The 17466-nt window shown below is 49.1% G+C and overlaps 1 protein-coding gene across 50 annotated transcripts in view; it reads left to right on the plus strand.

Annotated features, from left to right (window-relative positions):
* The window catches only part of LOC140388045 (mucin-5AC-like), a 206081-nt gene that overhangs the window by 116790 nt on the left and 71825 nt on the right, over positions 1–17466 (plus strand). For 19 of the 50 annotated variants that reach the window (XM_072471585.1, XM_072471595.1, XM_072471594.1 and 16 more), the window contains 5 exons: positions 1818–1874; positions 4201–4257; positions 6629–6685; positions 10763–11122; positions 16058–16117. In XM_072471585.1, coding sequence (XP_072327686.1) covers positions 1818–1874; positions 4201–4257; positions 6629–6685; positions 10763–11122; positions 16058–16117 — 591 coding nt within the window. The remainder of the gene's footprint in view (positions 1–1817; positions 1875–4200; positions 4258–6628; positions 6686–10762; positions 11123–16057; positions 16118–17466) is intronic. The other 31 variants (XM_072471589.1, XM_072471599.1, XM_072471609.1 and 28 more) reach the window with 6 other exon arrangements.

A 17466-nucleotide genomic window follows, 5' to 3' on the forward strand; every position in this document is an offset into this window, starting at 1 on the left:
TCCGCCCCTGGCAGGTGCCACCCGGCCAGAGGCACAACTGTGCTTTAGTGATGATGGACACTTTTCGTATCCCGTCTTGCTCATTCAACAACCATGGCACCCTGTTCCTGATTTTCAACAGCACAAGTGAACCTCGCCGTCGGTCTTTCGGCCTGGCAGAGAAGCGGCACCGTGGGGCACATGGAAAGTGCCGGGTCGGGCTGCTAATGACATGCCAACAGCCTGTACTGTACACTTTGCATTCCCATGCCAACGTGCAGCCTCGGGTCACCGGAGCATAGCACTCTGTTAGGCGGCCGGTGCCGGCCTCGATTTTTGGCTGGAGCTCGATTCTCCACCTGATCACATTCCGTGATTCTGGCGTCACTGGACAGAGAATCCTGCCCAGTGTGGTTTACCTCACACCATGGGCGGAATTCTCTGCTTGCCGACGGCAATTTCGTTATCGATCGGGCGGAGAATGCCTTTTTACGACCGAATCCGGTGCGGTGCCTATTATCGAATGCTCTACCCCATCCTCATTGAGGTGGGCACCGCACGCTGTTGGGGTAGCCTCAGGACATTACGTGAAGGCCCTCCCTGATGCTCCGCACCCGATGTGCTGAGTTTCCGACCGCGCGGTTTACTCATGGTCTCAGCGGTCTGGAACCCGTGTGGCGGCTGTGGTCTGAGTCTAGTGCCGCCACAGTCGGGGGAGCCATGCTGTCTGCTGTGGGGGGCTTCGACGAGGACTGGTGGGGGGTGGCCCAGGGGTGGCGAGGGGATGTCCAGATGGGCACTATCTGGCAGGTCGAATCCACCCGCAACTGGCATCATGTTGTAAGGTGAGACCGCTGCAGGTCGTCGCCGTGCGAATGCGCGGCCACGGACCTGGCAAATCTCCGCCCGTTTATTGTGTGAAGGCTGTGTGTTTTACATAGCGCGGCTGCTACCCCCTCACTGGTCGTAGGGTCGGTGCTGGGGCCTCGCCAACCTTTTCATCGTAAAACTAGACACTTCCCCTCAACACAGCCTCAAACTCGAAGAATACAGCCCCAGGTCTTTCTGTACAATGGTATTACTATCTAAGTCATGTCGTGTGTCATTGTGAAGGACACAAATTATGGTTTTCATCTTCACACAAACATTTTCATTTGCACTTGTTTGTTTTGCACATATTTGTATCGCTTTTCATTAAGTTGCAAGATTCAGGACATTGCTGAGGAACCTGCGCTCCTCGTTGTGGTAGTCACCACTATTGTATTATATTGTATATATGGGTATTACGGTAAGGCCCCTGTACGACAGATACGGGGGTAGATCCCTGCCTGCTGGCTCCGCCCAGGAGGCGGAGTATAAATGTGTGTGCTCTCCGAACAGCAGCTATTTCGTAAGCTGCTGTAGGAGGCCACACATCTCTGTTCAATAAAGCCTTGATTACATTCTACTCTCGTCTCGTCGTAATTGATAGTGCATCACTCGTAAAGTGTTTAGGACATTGCTGAGGAACCTGCGCTCCTCACTAAGTGTTGACGAACCTGCGCTCCTTGAAAAGTATTTAGCGGAATAGGAATACATATTGAAAGCGGATGTGAATGGATGGATAATTCCAGCAATTCTTATGTTGCAGAAATGTAAGACTCAAATTAACGGGTATTAAATAGTTGTATTGTCCCTTCACTAAAATAATTGTTATCAGCAGAATGAAATAGAAGAGAATAATTTCACTTTTTATATTTTTCTACTTGAGATGCAAAATGAATGGAGGTTTTTAAGATCTGATAGTGCCTAGTCTCAGAATGCAGTGTAACAGGTTGAATCTTTTTCCTGCTCTATAGAAACAACACCACCAGAGATACCGACTACAACCACATCTACCACCAGCTACATCCCTGGTAAGTGGGCTGGATCCTCCGTTTGAGAGACTAAGTGCTGACACCAGGACTGAATCACGCGTTTTCTATGGCCCCGAAAGCGGTGCCAGTCTCGGAGTAATTCAGGACACGTTACTGGGCTAGCACCGGCGGCACACAAGACTAGTGAAATTCCAATGCATGCCGGTGTGTGATACGTCGGGTTGGGATCGGCACTGGAGAGCCAGACAAGCAGGAGCTGTATATAGATACTCCACTCCCCACACACCCTCATCCCAGCCAAGAAGATGACACTGATTGCGCTGGAGCACTCCCATCCCGTTGATAGGTCACCTGGGGTCAGAGGGTACCTAGAGGGCATGGCCTGGGGAGGCACCCATATGATCCATGGCGCGATGTTCACAGTGAGCAGTCAGCGGTATGTAAAGCTGCATGGGCGACTTGCAGGCTGCAGCAATGGTGGCTCGTGCCTGGCCACCCCGACCCCCCCCCCCCCGGCCCACCTCCTAGCCGAGCACTCCGCTACACCCTCCGCCCCTGGCAGGTGCCACCCGGCCAGAGGCACAACTGTGCTTTAGTGATGATGGACACTTTTCGTATCCCGTCTTGCTCATTCAACAACCATGGCACCCTGTTCCTGATTTTCAACAGCACAAGTGAACCTCGCCGTCGGTCTTTCGGCCTGGCAGAGAAGCGGCACCGTGGGGCACATGGAAAGTGCCGGGTCGGGCTGCTAATGACATGCCAACAGCCTGTACTGTACACTTTGCATGCCCATGCCAACGTGCAGCCTCGGGTCACCGGAGCATAGCACTCTGTTAGGCGGCCGGTGCCAGCCTCGATTTTTGGCTGGAGCTCGATTCTCCACCTGATCACATTCCGTGATTCTGGCGTCACTGGACAGAGAATCCTGCCCAGTGTGGTTTACCTCACACCATGGGCGGAATTCTCTGCTTGCCGACGGCAATTTCGTTATCGATCGGGCGGAGAATGCCTTTTTACGACCGAATCGGGTGCGGTGCCTATTATCGAATGCTCTACCCCATCCTCATTGAGGTGGGCACCGCACGCTGTTGGGGTAGCCTCAGGACATTACGTGAAGGCCCTCCCTGATGCTCCGCACCCGATGTGCTGAGTTTCCGACCGCGCGGTTTACTCATGGTCTCAGCGGTCTGGAACCCGTGTGGCGGCTGTGGTCTGAGTCTAGTGCCGCCACAGTCGGGGGAGCCATGCTGTCTGCTGTGGGGGGCTTCGACGAGGACTGGTGGGGGGTGGCCCAGGGGTGGCGAGGGGATGTCCAGATGGGCACTATCTGGCAGGTCGAATCCACCCGCAACTGGCATCATGTTGTAAGGTGAGACCGCTGCAGGTCGTCGCCGTGCGAATGCGCGGCCACGGACCTGGCAAATCTCCGCCCGTTTATTGTGTGAAGGCTGTGTGTTTTACATAGCGCGGCTGCTACCCCCTCACTGGTCGTAGGGTCGGTGCTGGGGCCTCGCCAACCTTTTCATCGTAAAACTAGACACTTCCCCTCAACACAGCCTCAAACTCGAAGAATACAGCCCCAGGTCTTTCTGTACAATGGTATTACTATCTAAGTCATGTCGTGTGTCATTGTGAAGGACACAAATTATGGTTTTCATCTTCACACAAACATTTTCATTTGCACTTGTTTGTTTTGCACATATTTGTATCGCTTTTCATTAAGTTGCAAGATTCAGGACATTGCTGAGGAACCTGCGCTCCTCGTTGTGGTAGTCACCACTATTGTATTATATTGTATATATGGGTATTACGGTAAGGCCCCTGTACGACAGATACGGGGGTAGATCCCTGCCTGCTGGCTCCGCCCAGGAGGCGGAGTATAAATGTGTGTGCTCTCCGAACAGCAGCCATTTCGTAAGCTGCTGTAGGAGGCCACACATCTCTGTTCAATAAAGCCTTGATTACATTCTACTCTCGTCTCGTCGTAATTGATAGTGCATCACTCGTAAAGTGTTTAGGACATTGCTGAGGAACCTGCGCTCCTCACTAAGTGTTGACGAACCTGCGCTCCTTGAAAAGTATTTAGCGGAATAGGAATACATATTGAAAGCGGATGCGAATGGACGGATAATTCCAGCAATTCTTATGTTGCAGAAATGTAAGACTCAAGTTAACGGGTATTAAATAGTTGTATTGTCCCTTCACTAAAATAATTGTTATCAGCAGAATGAAATAGAAGAGAATAATTTCACTTTTTATATTTTTCTACTTGAGATGCAAAATGAATGGAGGTTTTTAAGATCTGATAGTGCCTAGTCTCAGAATGCAGTGTAACAGGTTGAATCTTTTTCCTGCTCTATAGAAACAACACCACCAGAGATACCGACTACAACCACATCTACCACCAGCTACATCCCTGGTAAGTGGGCTGGATCCTCCGTTTGAGAGACTAAGTGCTGACACCAGGACTGAATCACGCGTTTTCTATGGCCCCGAAAGCGGTGCCAGTCTCGGAGTAATTCAGGACACGTTACTGGGCTAGCACCGGCGGCACACGGGACTAGTGAAATTCCAATGCATGGCGGTGTGTGATACGTCGGGTTGGGATCGACACTGGAGAGCCAGACAAGCAGGAGCTGTATATAGATACTCCACTCCCCACACACCCTCATCCCAGCCAAGAAGATGACACTGTTTGCGCTGGAGCACTCCCATCCTGTTGATAGGTCACCTGGGGTCAGAGGGTACCTAGAGGGCATGGCCTGGGGAGGCACCCATATGATCCATGGCGCGATGTTCACAGTGAGCAGTCAGCGGTATGTAAAGCTGCATGGGCGACTTGCAGGCTGCAGCAATGGTGGCTCGTGCCTGGCCACCCCGACCCCCCCCCCCCCCCCCCCCCCCGGCCCACCTCCTAGCCGAGCACTCCGCTACACCCTCCGCCCCTGGCAGGTGCCACCCGGCCAGAGGCACAACTGTGCTTTAGTGATGATGGACACTTTTCGTATCCCGTCTTGCTCATTCAACAACCATGGCACCCTGTTCCTGATTTTCAACAGCACAAGTGAACCTCGCCGTCGGTCTTTCGGCCTGGCAGAGAAGCGGCACCGTGGGGCACATGGAAAGTGCCGGGTCGGGCTGCTAATGACATGCCAACAGCCTGTACTGTACACTTTGCATGCCCATGCCGACGTGCAGCCTCGGGTCACCGGAGCATAGCACTCTGTTAGGCGGCTGGTGCCGGCCTCAATTTTTGGCTGGAGCTCGATTCTCCACCTGATCACATTCCGCGATTCTGGCGTCGCTGGACAGAGAATCCTGCCCAGTGTGGTTTACCTCACACCATGGGCGGAATTCTCTGCTTGCCGACGGCAATTTCGTTATCGATCGGGCGGAGAATGCCTTTTTACGACCGAATCCGGTGCGGTGCCTATTATCGAATGCTCTACCCCATCCTCATTGAGGTGGGCACCGCACGCTGTTGGGGTAGCCTCAGGACATTACGTGAAGGCCCTCCCTGATGCTCCGCACCCGAGGTGCCGAGTTCCCGACCGCGCGGTTTACTCATGGTCTCAGCAGTCTGGAACCCGTGTGGCGGCTGTGGTCTGAGTCTAGTGCCGCCACAGTCGGGGGAGCCATGCTGTCTGCTGTGGGGGGCTTCGACAAGGACTGGTGGGGGGTGGCCCAGGGGTGGCGAGGGGATGTCCAGATGGGCACTATCTGGCAGGTCGAATCCACCCGCAACTGGCATGTTGTAAGGTGAGACCGCTGCAGGTCATCGCCGTGCGAATGCGCGGCCACGGACCTGGCAAATCTCCGCCCGTTTATTGTGTGAAGGCCGTGTGTTTTACATAGCGCGGCTGCTACCCCCTCACTGGTCGTAGGGTCGGTGCTGGGGCCTCGCCAACCTTTTCATCGTAAAACTAGACACTTCCCCTCGACCCAGCCTCAAACTCGGAGAATACAACCCCAGGTCTTTCTGTACAATGGTATTACTATCTAAGTCATGTCGTGTGTCATTGTGAAGGACACAAAATATGGTTTTCATCTTCACACAAACATTTTCATTTGCACTTGTTTGTTTTGCACATATTTGTATCGCTTTTCATTAAGTTGCAAGATTCAGGACATTGCTGAGGAACCTGCGCTCCTTGTAAAGTGTTCAGGACATTGCTGAGGAACCTGCGCTCCTCGTTGTGGTAGTCACCACTATTGTATTATATTGTATATATGGGTATTACGGTAAGGCCCCTGTACTACAGATACGGGGGTAGATCCCTGCCTGCTGGCTCCGCCCAGGAGGTGGAATATAAATGTGTATGTTCTCCGAACAGCAGCCATTTCGTAAGCTGCTGTAGGAGGCCACACATCTCTGTTCAATAAAGCCTCGATTACATTCTACTCTCGTCTCGTCGTAATTGATAGTGCATCACTCGTAAAGTGTTTAGGACATTGCTGAGGAACCTGCGCTCCTCACTAAGTGTTGACGAACCTGCGCTCCTTAAAGTGTTTAGCGGAATAGGAATACATATTAAAAGCGGATGCGAATGGACGGATAATTCCAGCAATTCTTATGTTGCAGAAATGTGAGACTCAAGTTAACGGGTATTAAGTAGTTGTATTGTCCCTTCACTAAAATAATTGTTATCAGCAGAATGAAATAGAAGAGAATAATTTCACTTTTTATATTTTTGTACTTGACATGTAAAATGAAAGGAGGTTTTTAGATCTGTTACTGCCTAGTCTCAGGGTGCAATGTAACAGATTGAAATCTTTTTTCTGCTCTACAGAAACAACACCACCAGAGGTACCGACTACAACCACATCTACCACCAGCTACATAGCTGGTAAGTGGGCTGTGATGTGTTGGGTACTCTGAGACACAGACGAACCAACATGGTTGCGATTGGTACAACGCAGTTTTATTTCTTTTAACTATTTATATAACAAACTCTGCTACTCAGCACATGGTGACTGTCTGAGTGTCTGGCTTGGACGTCCTTGCCCTGAGCCGTCTCCTGCTGGACTGCCCAGGAAGTGTCGTGTTTCTTGTTTTGTACTGTGTATGCTCTTGTCTGTGATTGGCTGTTGTGTTGTGTGTGCTAATTGGTCCGTTGATCTGTCCATCACTATGTATGTGTGTATGTGCTGTGATGTTCACTTGAATATCATGCCAGGCTGGATCCTCCGTTTGAGAGACTAAGTGCGGACACCAGGACTGAATCACGTGTGTTCTATGTCCCCAAAAGCGGCGCCCAACAGCCCGTTACTGGGCTAGCACAGGCGGCACACGGGACTAGTGAAAATACAATGCATGCCGGTGTGTGATACATCGGGTTGGGATCAGCACTGGAGAGCCAGACAACCAGGAGCAGCATATAGGTACTCCACTCCCCACACACTCTCATTCCAGCCAAGAAGATGTCACTGAATTGGCTGGAGCACTCCCATCCCGTTGATCGGTCATGAGGTCAGAGGGTACCTAGAGGGCGGGGCCTGGGGAGGCACCCATATGATCCGTGGCGCGATGTTCACAGTGAGCAGTCAGCGGTATGTAAAGCTGCATGGTTGGCTTGCAGGCTGCAGCAATGGTGGCTCGTGCCTGGCCACCCCGACCCCCCACGGCCCACCTCCTAACCGGCCCCCCGCTACACCCTCCGGCCCTGGCAGGTGCCACCCGGTCAGAGGCACAACTGTGCTTTAGCGATGATGCACACTTTACGTACTCCCTCTTGCTATTTCAGCAACCACGGCACCCTGTTCCCGATTTTCAATAGCACAAGTGAACCTCACCGTCGGTCTTTCTGCCTGGCAGAGAAGGACCACCCTAGGGCACATCGGAATTGCCAGCTCGGGCCGCTAATGCTATGCCAACGGCCTTTTCTGTACACTTTGCATGCCCATGCCGGCGTGCGGCCTCAGCTCACCGGAGCATAGCATTCCGTTGGGCACCCGTTGCCGCTCTCGATTTTTAGCTGCCGCTCGATTCTCCCTCTGATCACATTCCGAGATTCTGGTGTCGCTGGACAGAGAATCCTGCCCAGTGTATTTTACCTCACACCATGGGCGGGATTCTCCGTTTGCCGATGGCGATTTCGTTATCGGCGATCGGGCAGATAATCCCTTTTTATGACCGAATCGGGGGTGGCGGCCCCCTCCTCGATGCGGAGTATGCCGCACGCCATGGGGACGGCCTCAGGGCGTTACCTGAAGGCCCTCCCCCGATGGGCCGAGTTCCCGACCGTGCGGTGAAATCATGGTCTCAGCGGCCAGGAACCCGGCATGGCGGCTGCGGACTGTATCCAGTGTAGCCACAGTCAGGGGAGCCGTGCTGCTGGCTGGAGGGCTTTTGGCGAGGACTTGGGGGACTGGTGGCGGGTGGCCCGGGAGTGGCAAGAGTATGTCCAAGGATGCACATCTGGTCGGTCGGGTCCATGCGCAACCGGCCCCATGGTGTACAGCGAGACCGCTGCAGGTCGTCGCCTTGCGCATGCGCGGCCACGGACCTGGAAATTCTCTGGCCGTTTATTTTGTGAAGGCCGTGTGTTTTACGTGGTGCAGCTGCTAGCCCCTCACCGGTGTAGGTTCGGTGTTGATGCCTCGTCAATCTTTTCATCGTAAAACTAGACACTTCCTCTGGACAAAGCCACAAAATCGGAGAATTCAGCCCCAGTTCTTTCTGGACAAGGGTATTACTGTCTAAGTCATGTTGTGCGTCACTGCGAAGGTCACAAAATATGGCTTTCATCTTTACACAAAATCTTTTCATTTGCACTTGTTTGTTTTGCACATGTTCATATTGCATTTCATTAAGTTGCAACATTCAGGCCGTTGCTGATGAACCTGCGCACCTTTTAAAATGTTTAGGACATTGCTGAGGAACCTGCACACCTCGTAAAGTGTTTAGGATATTGCTGAGGAACCTGCACACCTCGTAAAGTGTTTAGGACATTGCTGAGGAACCTGCACACCTCGTAAAGTGTTTAGGACATTGCTGAGGAACCTGCGCTCCATGTAAAGTGTTTAGGACATTGCTGAGGAACCTGCGCTCCTTGTAAAGTGTTTAGGACATTGCTGAGGAACCTGCGCTCCTTGTAAAGTGTTTTGGACATTGCTGAGGAACCTACACTCCTCGTAAAGTGTTTTGGACATTGCTGAGGAACCTGTGCTCCTCACAAAGTTTTGTTGAACCTGCGCTCCTTGTAAGTGTTTAGCGGAATAGGAATACATATTAAAAGCGTATGAGAATGGACAGAATATTTCACAATCAGCATCAACCTCCACATCCATATTCCCCAAATATTAACGCCAGCAACCTAATCTCCAAGGGAGAAGGGAGTATTATAAATAAATATGAGTAAATAACCGATTTTCAGTTATCAAATATATTTGTGACCCATTGCCACCACTGAGATTGAAATGAAATGAAAATTGCTTATTGTCACAAGTAGGCTTCAATGAAGTTACTGTGAAAAGCCCCTAGTCACCACATTCTGGCGCCTATTCGGGGAGGCTGGTACTGGAATTGAACCGTGCTGCTGGCCTGCCATGGTCTGCTTTCAAAGCTAGCGACTTAGCCCTGAGCTAAACAGCCCTTGTGGTTGCAAAACCACATCAAGAAATGAGTGTAAGTCATGAAGCCGATAACTCTCTCAATCATACAGGTTTAGCTGCAAAGCCCTGTTGAATTGTGGCTTCTCTTCCCAAGCCCAGATACAAGTGTCACCAGAAAATCAGTCAGTGATGCACGTTCAATTGAACAAAGACTAGAGTTGGATATAACTGAGGCTTTATTGCTCTAAGATGTGTGGCCTCCCACAGCAGCTGGCGAAATGGCTGCTGAATGGAGGACACGCATTTTTATACTCTGCCTACTGGGCGGAGCCAGTAGGCAGGGACTACCGGCGAACCTGTAGTACAGGTCCTACCTTACATCACCTAATAAAGGTGTAACAGTGGTTTACCACAGTCAGCCTCCTGGTTGAACTTTCTTTTTAGAACTTCATTTCACCACCAGCTCATCTGCAGCTGAAAATTACTCCCTTCATCTTTGAAAGGAATGAAATTTGTGTGTGGCAAAGCAGCCTGACAGTCATGTCGTCAATCTTGTGTTGACTTAATTTTTGTTTGCTGCGTTGCAATGAAATTGTTTGGTGAAATTGTGATGAGACATCTCACCCGCCTACGGGCGGCACGGTGGTACTGTGGTTAGCACTGCTGCTTCACAGCGCCAGAGGCCTGCGTTCAGTTCCGACCTTGGGTGACTGTCTGTGTGGAGTCTGTACATTCTCCCTGAGTCTGCGTGGATTTCACCCAAGTGTTCCGGTTTCCTCCCACGATCTGAAGCTGTGCAGGTTAGGTGGATTGGCCACGCTGAATTGCCCCTTAGTGTCCAGAATTTTGGTGGGGTTACGGGGATAGGGTGGGGGAGTGGGCCGAGGTAGAGTACTCTTTCAGAGGGTTGGTGCAGACTCAAAGGGCTTAATGACCTCCTTCCTCACTGTAGGGATTCGAGGATAAAGGAAGTAAGATCAAATTGGGAAAATTGTTTTGCCATTTTAATCTTTGTATTTCTTGTTAATTAACTTGATTAAAGGCAAAATAATGAAGCCTAAACTTTAAATTTTGCATTCCTTGAACCCGAGCATTGTTGGCAGCTGAAAATCACCAGCTTGATCTTTCTATTGCTATTGGGATACACGTACGATAAAGCAACCTGACGATAGGACAGTCATGTAGTCAAATGTTGTGTTGATTTGATATCCTTTGCACCATTGTGTAACTAAGATGCGATGGTGCATCCCACATCAAAATGGTATAGCATCAAATTGGGAAAAGTTGTTCTGCCATTTTAGGCTTTGTATTTGATGTTAATTAACTTGTTGAAAGTCAGATTCATTAAGCCCAGACTTCTTATTTTGCAGAGGAGGAATGTAACGGTGAATGGTCTCCTTGGTTTAATGATGAGGCACCTTCTGAGATCAGCCCGGGGGATTCTGAATTATTGGATCTACTCAGCGACGAACTGTGTCCTTCCTATTCTGACACAGTTAATAAAATTCAATGCCAATTTGCTGATCACCCTGAATGGCCAGTAAGTGAATCAACAGACAATGTGACCTGTGACAAAGACACAGGACTTGTCTGTACATTCAATCAAAGTGCTTCACAGGAAAGGAAGTTTTGCTATGACTACAGAATTCGAGTTTGCTGTGAGTCGCAAACAATATCAGAATGGACAACAACCCGTCTGCCCGAAACCACCTCTACAACCACGATTCCTGGTAAATATGATATTCAGGTGTAAAGGATATGTCTTTGAGAACAAACGCACTTTGAACAAATCTGTGCTGTTACAGTGAAAATTCTATTTCTAGTAATAATTAACACCAAGCTTAGAAATGACTGAGTTAATGCGGCAAAGGTCCCATAGATTGGTAATATATTCTTCAGTCTGCTATTTCAAACAAACCATTAATGCATATAAAGTAAATGGCCTTATTTCTCAATTTGTGAGGATTATAGTGATAAGATGATTCATGTACTCCTGAATTCTTTGCCTAATGGTTTCACTTATTATTTAAATCTTAATCCCAGCAAAGGGCAACATGGCGATCAATTTTCTCTTTGTCACTAATTAGAAACAGCAGTAATGCATGTGTCTGAATATGGTGGTATAGTTTCCCAGCATGGATATTTAACCAATAGGAAATCCCACTGACCTTAATTAGAATATAGAATATAGAACATACAGTGCAGAAGGAGGCCATTCGGCCCATCGAGTCTGCACCGACCCACTTAAGCCCTCACTTCCACCCTATCTCCGTAACCCAATAACCCCTCCTAACCTTTTTGGACAGTAAGGGCAATTTAACATGTCCAATCCACCAAACCTGCACATCTTTGGACTGTGGGAGGAAACCGGCGCACCCGGAGGAAACCCACGCAGACACGGAGAGAACGTGCAGATTCCGCACAGACAGTGACCCAGCGGGGAATCGAACCTGGGACCCTGGCGTTGTGAAGCCACAGTGCTATCCACTGTGCTACCGTGCTGCCCCTGATTCTGAACAGGTAGCACTGGAGGATCTAGGGAGGAGTGTTATTATTAATTTTTTGGGATGTAGGCATCGCAGTCAAGACCAGCATTTTGTCCCCACCCCAAAGTGCCTTTGAGCTGAGTGGCTTGCTTGACCATATAAAAGATTAGTTGAGAGTCACCCACAGTGCTACGCATCTGGAGTTGTATGTAGGCCAGCCTGGGTAAGGGCTTTCCCGGGTAAGGAATTTCCTTCCCTAAAGGACATTTGTGAACTAGATGCGTTTTCTCAAGAATTGATGATAGCTGGCATGGCCACGATTATTGAGCGTAGCTTTCAAATTCCAGATTTTATGAATTAAATTTAAATTCCGTCAGCTGCTGTGGTAGAATTTGAACCCATTCTCTGAGCACATTATCCCGTGTCCCTGGATTACTAATCCAGCGACACTATCGCCACACCACCATTTCCACATAAAGTACACTAGTATGGCAGGGGGGTGGGCACGGGAGCAATAGGTCAGAAGGTGAGAGCATTGAGGGAGAACTAGGGAATAGGGACAGTATGGCTCTGAGGCAGAGCAGACAGGGTGAAGTTGCTGAACACAGCGGGTCTTGTGGCCTGAAGTGCATATGTTTTAATGCAAGAAGTATTACGGGTAAGGCAGATGAATTTAGAGCTTGGATTAGTACTTGGAACTATGATGTTGTTGCCATTACAGAGACCTGGTTGAGGGAAGGGCAGGATTGGCAGCTAAACGTTCCAGGATTTAGATGTTTCAGGCGGGATAGAGGGGGATGTAAAAGGGGTGGCGGAGTTGCGCTACTGGTTAGAGAGAATATCACAGCTGTACTACGGGAGGACACCTCAGAGGCAGTGAGGCTATATGGGTAGAGATCAGGAATAAGAAGGGTGCAGTCACAATGTTGGGGGTTTACTACAGGCCTCCCAACAGCCAGCGGGAGATAGAGGAGCAGATAGGTAGACAGATTTTGGAAAAGAGTAAAAACAACAGGGTTGTGGTGATGGGAGACTTCAACGTCCCCAATATTGACTGGGACTCACTTAGTGCCAGGGGCTTAGACGGGGCAGAGTTTGTAAGGAGCATCCAGGAGGGCTTCTTAAAACAGTATGTAGACAGTCAAACTAGGGAAGGGGCGGTAATGGACCTGGTATTGGGGAATGAGCCCGGCCAGGTGGTAGAAGCTTCAGTAGGGGAGCATTTTGGGAACAGTGACCACAATTCAATAAGTTTTAAAGTGTTGGTGGACAAGGATAAATGTGCTAAAGGTGAATGTGCTAAATTGGGGGAAGGCTAATTATAACAATATTAGGCGGGAACTGAAGAACCTAGATTGGGGGCGGATGTTTGAGGGTAAATCAACACCTGACATGTGGGAGGCTTTCAAGTGTCAGTTGAAAGGAATTCAGGACCGGCATGTTCCTGTGAGGAAGAAGGATAAATACAGCAATTTTCGGGAACCTTGGATAACGAGAGATATTTTGTAGGCCTCGTCAAAAAGAAAAAGGAGGCATTTGTCAGGGCTAAAAGGCTGGGAACAGACAAAGCCTGTGTGGAATATAAGGAAAGTAGGAAGGAACTTAAGCAAGGAGTCAGGAGGGCTAGAAGGGGGTCACGAAAAGTGATTGGCAAATAAGGTTAAGGAAAATCCCAAGGCTTTTTACACGTACATAAAAAGCAAGAGGGTCGCCAGGGAAAGGGTTGGCCCACTGAAGGATAGGCAAGGGAATCTATGTGTGGAGCCAGAGGAAATGGGCGAGGTACTAAATGAATACTTTGCATCAGTATTCACCAAAGAGAAGGAATTGGTAGCTGTTGAGTCTGGAGAAGAGTGTGTAGATAGCCTGGGTCACATTGAGATCCACAAAGACAAGGTGTTGGGCGTCTTGAAAAGTATTAAGGTAGATAAGTCCCCAGGGCCTGATGGGATCTACCCCAGTATACTGAAGGAGGCTAGAGAGGAGATTGCTGAGACCTTGACAGAAATCTTTGGATCCCCACTGTCTTCAGGTGATGTCCCAGAGGACTGAAGAATAGCCAATGTTATTTCTCTGTTTAAGAAGGGTAGCAAGGATAGTCCAGGGAACTACAGGCCGGTGAGCCTTACGTCAGTGGTAGGGAAATTACTGAAGAGAATTCTTCGAGACAGGATCTACTCCCATTTGGAAGCAAATGGACGTATTAGTGAGAGGCAGCATGGTTTTGTGAAGGGGAGGTCATGTCTCACTAACTTGATAGAGTTTTTCGAGGAGGTCACAAAGATGATTGATTCAGGTAGGGCAGTGGATGTTGTCTTTATGGACTTCAGTAAGGCCTTTGACAAGGTCCCTCATGGTAGACTAGTACAAAAGGTGAAGTCCCACAGGATCAGGAGTGAGCTGGCAAGGTGGATACAGAACTTGCTAGGTCATAGAAGGCAGAGAGTAGCAATGGAAGGATGCTTTTCTAATTGGAGGGCTGTGACTAGTGGTGTTCCGCAGGGATCAGTGCTGGGACCTTTGCTGTTTGTAGTATATATAAATGATTTGGAGGACTGTCAGAGGATACAGCAGGATTTAGATTGTTTGGAGACTTGGGCGGCGAGATGGCAGATGGAGTTTAATCCGGACAAATGTGAGGTCTAATGCTGGTAGGGAATATACGGTGAATGGTAGAACCCTCAAGAGTATTGAAAGTCAGAGAGATCTAGGTCCACAGGTCACTGAAAGGGGCAACACAGGTGGAGAAGGTAGTCAAGAAGGCATACGGCATGCTTGCCTTCATTGGCCGGGGCATTGAGTATAAGAATTGGCAAGTCATGTTGCAGCTGTATAGAACCTTAGTTAGGCCACACTTGGAGTATAGTGTTCAATTCTGGTCGCCACACTACCAGAAGGATGTGGAGGCTTTAGAGAGGGTGCAGAAGAGATTTACCAGAATGTTGCCTGGTAATGGAGGGCATAAGCTATGAGGAGCGATTGAATAAACTCGGTTTGTTCTCACTGGAACGAAGGAGGTTGAGGGGCGACCTGATAGAGGTATACAAAATTATGAGGGGCATAGACAGAGTGGATAGTCAGAGGCTTTTCCCCAGGGTAGAGGGGTCAATTACTAGGGGGCATAGGTTCAAGGTGCGAGGGGCAAGGGTTAGATTAGATGTACGAGGCAAGTTTTTTTACACAGAGGGTAGTGGGTGCCTGGAACTCGCTGCGGGAGGAGGTTGTGGAAGCAGGGACGATTGTGACATTTAAGGGGCATCTTGACAAATACATGAATAGTAATGGAATAGATGGATACGGACCCAGGAAGTGTATAAGATTGTAGTTTAGTCAGGCAGCATGGTTGGCACGGGCTTGGAGGGCCGAAGGGCCTGTTCCTGCGCTGTACTTTTCTTTGTTCTTTGTTCTTTGGACTCCCCAGTTTGTCTGCATCATTTCCAGGATTGCTGCCCACACATCTTAAGAACCACTGTTTATCTGGGCAGGTGAGGTCAAATGGGTCTGTCCGATGTAAAACGTTTCCATTGTCCATTGGAGACAAACATTTACTGGAACTTCATTAACATCATAATCAGATCGAGGTGACAAGTCCAGTAACTCTCAAACTTGCAGCAATCATAGAATCATAGAATTTACAGTGCAGAAGGAGGCCATTTGGCCCAGAGAGTCTGCATCGGCCCTTGGAAAGAGCACCCTACCTACGCCTACACCTCTGTCCTATCCCCGTAACCCAGTAACCCCACCCAATCTTTTTTAGACACTAAGGTAATTTATCATGGCCAATCCACCTAACCTGCACATCTTTGGACTGTGGGAGGAAACCGGAGCACCCGGAGGAAACCCACGCAGACACGGGGAGAAAGTGCAGATACACACAGACAGTGACCCAAGCCAGGAATTGAATCTGGGACCCTGGAGCTGTGAAGCAACTGTGCTAACCACTGTGCTACCGTGCCCCCCATGGTGATGGTGATGTTCTAGATGTTGGGTACTTCATCAGCTGTATTAGCTCCCCCTGAAGTGATTTTATTTTATTGAGTAGCCTAAGGTAGAAGTGTCCACATTTGAGTTCTGAAACGTCAATGCTTGGTTACATGCAGCAGAAAACTCCATTTCTAACTTGAGTCAAAGAGCCTCAGTGTGCAGTGTAACAGGTTGGAATCTTTTCCTACTCTATAGAAACCACTCCACCGATTGTGATGGAAACCTCAACTTTGTCTCCGACCAATTACATACCTGGTAAGTGACAGTGGTGTTATATCTTACACTGTGCCTGTCCTGACAAGTGGATTATTTTCAAACTCCCAAGTTATCTAGCAACTGATTAGGCGACAAGATAAGGCTTTTATTTTGTGCACCTCATGTTTTCCTTCCAAATTATTTGCTTTGAATGTGTTTGGATTTTTAGTCATTATGTTGTAACTCCTGGGACAGTTTTTCCTCGGAAATTGTACTTCAGACATAGATCAGAATGTACATCAGAATATTAAGGCCAACTGATTTATTTTGTAATGAATTTAAAATTCCACGTCCCATCCCTGGTATTTTGCCTTGGCTTCAACAAGGATATATCACTGGGGATAGAGGGGGTCCAGGCTATCAGGGGCCCCACGGCTGGCTGGGCTAAGGGCAGGATGGTACTTTGGCATCCCCAATGCCACCTGGGCAACCTGCCACTGCCAGACTGGCACACTGGCAGTGCCACCTGGGTGCCTGCCTGGCACTGACAGGGTGCCTGGTTCGCAGTGCTAAGGTGCCTGCGTGATGTAATGATATGTAGACTTGAAACTAAGGAGTTAACCAGAACACCCGGCTGTGGCACGACCACTAGAGGGCACTACACAACTCATTATGAAACCAGACATACACTAGACCCTCCCTCTCACTCCTGGCAGGGACTGTAGGATTAGCACCAGAATAGTTTAGATCTCAGGCTGGGTCACCACATGTGGCCTAGATCCCAGTTGTACAGTTAGTCATTATCACTGAGTTACTAGAGTTAGATCAGCAATGTCGAACTTATTTATCTAGTTGTTACTGAATAAATCCTTTCAACTTACTTCAAGGATTGGAGTGTCTTTCAACGTTGTCTATATTCAGCAGCAACTTATGTTAATCAAACAGCATAACATAACAGGTGGCATTTTGCCCACACCGGTGATCGGGCCTGGGGGTGCTTTGTCCTTATTAGGTGGGGTGTGGGGGGTTCAATGACGCCCTGTTTGGTGATTTGGGTGTTGGCGAGGTCCGGCAGTTCATCAATGCAGGAAATGGGACTAGGTGCGGCCTCAGTGGGGCGTTCCCCACTGAGGTTATGAACTGAAACAGAGTCCCGTTAGATCATGGGGGCTATCTCCGCGCTGCGAGTGCTGGCTAAAAGCGCTCGACACGGAACTGTGTTTCATTTCAGTTAAATCGCACCCAGAATTTCAGTTATCGTGCTTATTTGTAACACAATGACAACGTGGGTTACAGATGAACAAGCATACGAACAAGGAGCAGGAGAAGGCCTTTCAGGCTCAAGCCTTCTCTGTCATTTAATAAGATTATAACTGATGTTATGAGCCGGGGCTTAGAAACTCCAAAGT

This window comes from Scyliorhinus torazame, chromosome 13 (assembly GCF_047496885.1).
Source record: "Scyliorhinus torazame isolate Kashiwa2021f chromosome 13, sScyTor2.1, whole genome shotgun sequence".
In the NCBI taxonomy this organism is placed as follows: Eukaryota; Metazoa; Chordata; class Chondrichthyes; order Carcharhiniformes; family Scyliorhinidae; genus Scyliorhinus; species Scyliorhinus torazame.